Source organism: Arachis ipaensis, chromosome B08 (assembly GCF_000816755.2).
Source record: "Arachis ipaensis cultivar K30076 chromosome B08, Araip1.1, whole genome shotgun sequence".
Taxonomy (NCBI): Eukaryota; Viridiplantae; Streptophyta; class Magnoliopsida; order Fabales; family Fabaceae; genus Arachis; species Arachis ipaensis.
This window is the reverse complement of record NC_029792.2, coordinates 1,392,503-1,398,904: the sequence shown is the minus strand read 5'-3', so window position 1 is coordinate 1,398,904 and position 6,402 is coordinate 1,392,503. Positions and strand designations below refer to the sequence as shown.

The 6,402-nt window shown below is 33.9% G+C and overlaps 1 protein-coding gene and 1 long non-coding RNA gene across 2 annotated transcripts in view; both read left to right on the top strand.

The window, feature by feature from the left end:
• On the top strand, window positions 1,144–1,584 carry LOC107612370. Its single transcript, XR_001613720.2, has 2 exons — window positions 1,144–1,239; window positions 1,322–1,584. It is a non-coding gene; the product is annotated as an uncharacterized LOC107612370 (long non-coding RNA).
• LOC107613573 (5'-nucleotidase SurE) overlaps window positions 3,698–6,402 on the top strand; it is a gene marked incomplete in the record, with an annotated part of 3,127 nt that continues 422 nt past the window's right edge. The window contains 10 exon segments of the mRNA XM_016315645.2: window positions 3,698–4,319; window positions 4,484–4,578; window positions 4,705–4,772; window positions 4,872–4,915; window positions 5,065–5,142; window positions 5,227–5,380; window positions 5,552–5,704; window positions 5,809–5,919; window positions 6,213–6,278; window positions 6,363–6,402. Of these exon segments, the coding sequence (XP_016171131.1) occupies window positions 4,054–4,319; window positions 4,484–4,578; window positions 4,705–4,772; window positions 4,872–4,915; window positions 5,065–5,142; window positions 5,227–5,380; window positions 5,552–5,704; window positions 5,809–5,919; window positions 6,213–6,278; window positions 6,363–6,402 (1,075 nt within the window).

Genomic DNA, 6,402 nt, shown 5'->3' with positions numbered 1-6,402 from the left:
TACATTAAATGATGAAAGATCACTCACTTTTTTTTTATTATGATTAAGTGCTGACCACAAAACATAAAAATTGCTTACTGAAATTTCTCTTAATATAATACTTTCTAAAATACTATGCTAACGCATATTATAATTTTTGCACCAAGCTATGGAAACAACCCTTTTATACAGGATCTCGAAAAACAACTCAATAAGGAACTAGAAGAGATGTTAGACAGGGAAGAGATTTTATGGATGCAGAAATCGAGAGACATCTGGTTGGTTAACGGTGATTGAAATACTCGTTATTTCCACACCAGAACCATAATCAGAAGGAGAAGAAACAGGATTTTGAAGGTCAGGAACAATGAAGGGGAGGAAGCAGTTTCTACTGCACCCCAAGTCATGGAAAGTACATATCCTAACTTGGAAAGAAGCTGCTATGAAAGACTGTACAAGACCCCAACAGCTGAAGAAATTAGAAGGGCCATTTTCTTTATAGGCTCTCTCAAAGCTACAATTTTATAGATTCTCCTCCTGACATAGTGATGTAATTGGGGGTCAAGTACCCCGTATTGTGAGTTTGTATTCTGTTTTTTATGTTTAGGCCCCTTCATACAACAACAACAACAACAAAGCCTTGTCGCACTGAGTGGAGTCGGCTATATGAATTAAACAACGCTATTGAACTCTGTCATGTATCACGTCTATAGAGAAACTGTTTATATGTAGATCTTGTTTAACCACCTCATGTCTACAGGGATTATAAAGAGACCGTTTAGGCCCCTTCATATTACAAAAAAAAATAATAGCGAATACCAACATAAATTAACACAGATGGACGAGGATTTATGTCTTTTAACTATCTTTTCCGACAATAATAATAGAAGAAAACAGATGCAACTGTGAAAGAGAGGAGTCTGTTGTAACCCACCTACCAAATATTAACTCACAACATTTTTTACTTATTTCATTATAAATAAATCAATAAATGTGAGTTTTAGCATAGGACCTATCTTAAAGGGTGAGTTTTAGCATGATTTAAGACATAAAATGCCCAGAAAATGATTTTCCTCTTTGCCATCATGCTGTATTGTCTACTAAATATTGGAATGCATGCCTCAACCTCTGCCTTCTGTGTGCATCTTTGTTAATATGCTAATCCCTACTCGAAGGTTTGTTCTACAGGAGCCGCACTGGTCTGCATACAAGTATTTGTTCGAGCTGGTTGGTGCATTGAAACATGTGGTTGTAACAAGGGTAAGAATTATGGCTCATGGCTGGTTTGTTATTTCACGTGTTCTCTCCTTTTTAGAAACCAAGCTGGTTTTCTCAATTTCAGGAGACTGAGAACAGGGCCCGTGTGTCAGCATTGAGAAGCAGAACCAAGAAACGAAAGGGTAGGAAGAGTAATAGTTGATAGGGACACAGAGACACTTGCATGTGACAAAAGATGTTCGTTACCTTTGATTAAATAACCCTTCTTTGCTTGTGTCCCTTCTGTAAGTATTTTCGTTTCTTTTCTTCTTGCTACTTCTTGCTTCAGTCTAAGACTTTAATATTAGCTTTGATGTCAAGAATAAATGGACACAAAAGTTTTGTTGTCAAAATATTTTTGTGCCTTCCCGTTTGTTGCATTTTGATGCATCATTGAATTGTGAGTGTAACTTCTTGACAATCTTAAAATCACAACATGAGCTACCACGTGTCACATGGCACTGAGTTAACAAATAATTTCATGTGTGAAAACTGAAAAAGCTCAGTCATAAATGTTTGAGTTGGGTGAGTGTGTGAAGATGATATGATTAGAAAAGAAAATAGAACGAAAATAATGAGGGAAGAAAGAAAGATATGAACAAAACTACACATTCTGTTATAGTAGTAAATTTCAATGCAAGTCGCAATCAATATATCAAAACGGTTTATATACGAGTTAAAAAATAAGTAAAAAGAATGAGTAAACTAACTTTAGTTGACTAACTCTAGTAAATATATATGAGACTAATAACCACTAGTAAAAAATAATAGAAAAATATGATTTGTACATTAAAATTGGTCATTAAAATTAGTCACTAATATATTTGTGTATAAATATATGTAGTTTAATTTATTTTTAAGAATTATGTTACGTGTATATTAAAATCAGCCACCACCGATATAAAATATATGTTAAAATACAAATACACATTGAAAATAAATTAAATTATACATATATTTATACATAAATACATTAGTGGCTGATTTTGGTGTCCAAATAACGTTCTTCTATTTTTTAATGTGTATTTATATTTTAACATATATTTTATACTTGTAGCTAATTTTAATAGCTAATTCTAATATACACGTAGCATAACCTAAAATAATATGACTGCACACTAATTATCACTGTCACACACAAATGCACAATTTAAATTGATGACAGCACTAACAACCACTAATGTCATGCACGTTAAGATAATAATGCAATCTACTAATAGATTGAGCTGTGTTAATAATATCATTATAAATTGATTGGTATTGATCCGTGATTCCTCAATCCGTCTCAAGAGAAAACAAAACTTGTAATTATAAAACTTATAATTATTCAAATACCAAGTTAGGACAGACATATTTTCTGAAGTTTTATAACTTAGAAGCTATGATGTTTGAGTCCTCACAACAATTTTGGAACTATTATTCGCATTCAACTTGGTTTGACCAATTGACTGAATCATTGTATTATATGTATACTCGTAGAATAAATATAGGTATAGAAAATTAAATTAAAAAGGAAAATGTTGGGTACGAAGTTGCATTCTCGTTATATATCTATAGATCTATAGATATTATAGATATATACAAAAGTAAGAAATTGCTAGATGGGTTGGGATATTGATGATGCATTAATGTTAGGTATTATTAAATGTTTTTTTACGACAGAAGTTAGGAATGGAGTTTTATACCTCAGCAAAAGCAGTTGAGTTATGCCAGTCATAATGTGCTGTCTCATTATACTAAAACTTACCTGACCGACATTATATTAATTAAAAGGTTAAAACACGATAATTTGAATTCATTTAATTTTAAATTTTATTTTAGAAAATAAAATATAATTTTTTATTTTTGAATAATTTTTTTTTATATTTTTTTGGTTTCTATTTTAATATATTTTTTAATGTAAAATTTTCATCATCAAAATGATATCTGACTACGTGGCATGCACATCTTTTTTGAAAGGTTGTAAATGGCATAAACAATAAAAATATAAAGTTCATAAGAAAAAAAAAGTTATGAATTAAGCCCTTGCTCTAATTTGTTAATCTTTTGTTAAATGAATAATTAAAACACAACCTAATACCTTGGAATAATTAATTATAATTACTATCTCTACAACCTGGCATATATTTGTTGGGGTATTAGCTTTTCATTTTAGTTAATTGATTAGTCTTAAGTTTGAACTTTTGTGCACAAAAAAGTGCATGATTGGCGTCATCAAATAAATTTTCCATGAGTATAATCATTGGTTGTTTGAAGTTTGAACCTTCCACAACAATAACAAGAATACCCACGGCAAAATACTGAAAGTTACAGTAATAAACTAATAATAATAAACAAATAATCAATTAGTGCGCGTAATTAGTTTGAGTGAGTCAACAACACTTCTTTACTCAAATTTAATTAGGGTTAATTAACTAAAAAATTAAACAATTAAGAAGTAAAAACCGAAGCTTTGGGAGATTGTAAGGAATTAAATGATTGAGCTTCAGTTAGATCCGTTTGTTGTTAGTTATTAAATTGAAGAACCCTCTTTCCAATTCTGAAAGCAAACAACTTTTCTTTGTGTACAGTTTCCACGTAATCGCCGGGAGAACCGGTCTTTCTTTCTTTCTTTCTTTGTTTTCTATCCAAATTTATTTTCTTTCTTCACTTTTCCCATTCTCAGCGCTTTATCGCACCTTCTCCTTTCTCTTTCTTTTTCGTTCTTTTCCCCTTTCTCCCATCCTTATTAGGGTTTTTTGAATCTTCCAAATTCCCCAAATTTCCCGTCATTTCTCACTTCCTGTTTCAACGAATCTTCAAATTCATTCGCCCAAGATGATGATGCCCCCTGGCCTCGTCTCCAACCTCCAAGAAGCACTTCAAAACAGAAAAGGTTCCCAAGAACAAGGATCCAAGGACAATGAGGACCCACCCGAACCCGCTTCTTCTACCGATGAGAATCCCGAACCTGAATTCGATCCTTCCAAGCCCATTTTGTTGGTTACCAACAGCGATGGTGTTGAGTCCCCTGGCCTCACTCACCTCGTCGAAGCCCTAGTTCGTCAAGGCCTCTACAATGTCCATATCTGTGTTCCTCAATCGTGGGTCTTTTTCTCCTTCACTTTGATTTTTCCTGTTACCGATTTGTGGGGTGCCTGGTTCTTTTCAAAGTTCGGATTTTTTTTTTAATAATTGATGTGGGTGTTGTTATTGAATATTGTGATGTGTTTTGTAATTTTGTTAGTTCGTAAAATGGTTGCTTTAGGGACAAATCGGTTTCTGGGCACTCTGTTACTTTCAAAGAAACTGTGGAAGCTTGTTCTGCTAAAGTTAGTGGTGCCTCTGCATTTGAGATTTCAGGTAACACTTCAATTATATCCCTTAATCTGGTGTCAATTTGATGGAAATTCATGAAATTTTTCTGTGTATTGATTTTTGTATCGTTAGCATCATTTTTAACAGAAATTGCTTGTTTTCTAAATTCAGGAACTCCTGTGGATTGTGTGTCACTAGCATTATCTGGGGCACTGTTTTCATGGTCAAAGCCAATGCTGGTGAGTATTTGTATCATACAATTAAACTTTAACTGTGCATTTGTTCTCACATCCAATGCTGAGGATTGTGGATTATGATATATATGATTTACATTTCAGGTTATTAGTGGGATTAACCAGGGATCCAGCTGTGGTCATCACATGTAAGTTGTTCACTTATGGTTAGAGATGAATATGTAATCATTGTAAATCTAACATATCGCATATAGCTGCTAAATTCCGAGTTTCATTTGAAAGTGGTGTTTGTAGCCCCTGTGTGTAGACCAATGCTCATCTCATGAAAATTCACCAGGTTCTACTCAGGTGTTGTTGCTGGAGCTAGAGAGGCATTATTATCTGGTGTACCGGCTTTGTCCATATCATTAAACTGGTAAAGTTTATGATTGTTTATTTATATCCAGTTTTAACTGTGCCTTCTTGCTGGACATTATGAATTGGTATCATCCTGTTGTAGGAAGAAGGATGAAAGTCAAGAAACTGATTTCAAGGATGCAGCTGAAGTCTGTTTACCTTTGATAAATGCAGCTATCAGGGATGTTGAGAAGGGAACTTTTCCCAAAAGCTGCTTTTTGAATATAGAAATTCCCACATCACCTTCAAAGAACAAGGTGTGCAAAATTTCTATATTTTCAAATGCTTTGCTGCATTATATAAGTGCTTAGTTATTGGGAAAATTGATTGTTCAAAATTCTAGTATGCTTGAAGTTTGATATTCTATACTCGTTTCTTTCTCTGGGAAAATTGTTTATATGAATGCAGTGTTATCCTTTTCTTTTTAGGGCTTCAAATTAACCAAGCAAAGTATGTGGAGATCCACGCCAAGCTGGCTAGCTGTGTCAGCTAGCCGCTATCCAACTGGTCATTTCATGGCCAATCAACAAGGTGGCCTTGGCCTTCAGTTTGCACAGCTTGGACGGGATGCCTCTGCAGCTGTAAGTGATCCACTTGCTCAAAGAAATTATGTTTATGCTTTATGTAATCCCCAAATGATTCCCATGCATCTAATTCGAATCTTCCTCATCTTTGTCTTCTTCAGGGCGCAGCTCGTCGACTGGCTACACAGAAAAAGAACTTGGAGGTTATTGAATCAGTTGGAGCTTCAGGAAAATCCGATTCCAACAGAGTGAAGAAGTACTTCAGACTAGAGGTAAAAAAGAAAAAGAGAAGAAAAACAATCTTCGTTTAGTATTCTGGCATGAGGATCATGTGTGAACCCTGTTAATATTAAGTTAATCTGTTTTTTTTTTTTTTCCAATAAGAAAAGATAGCATTTTGTACCAAAGAGGTTATCGTAAAAACTAAAAACTTAAAGTTGTTCACAAAGGTTACCTCTGACACATCAAATCACATATGATTTAGATTGCAGGTTTTGAATAGCATTTAAATGATTTTTAATATTTTCTTTAAGTGAACTTACTTAAGCTCTTCTTGCATATTCAGTTTCAGGAAAAGCAGCAGGAAGATATAGATGAAGATATGGATTACGGAGCACTTGAAAGTGGATACGTAAGTTGCAATATTGAATTACTTAAGCAGCAGTAATTTGTTATTCTCAACTAATTCTTTTGTGTGTGATTTGGCGGGGAGCAGGTCGCAGTGACGCCGCTGTCTCTTTCGACTCCCATCGAGA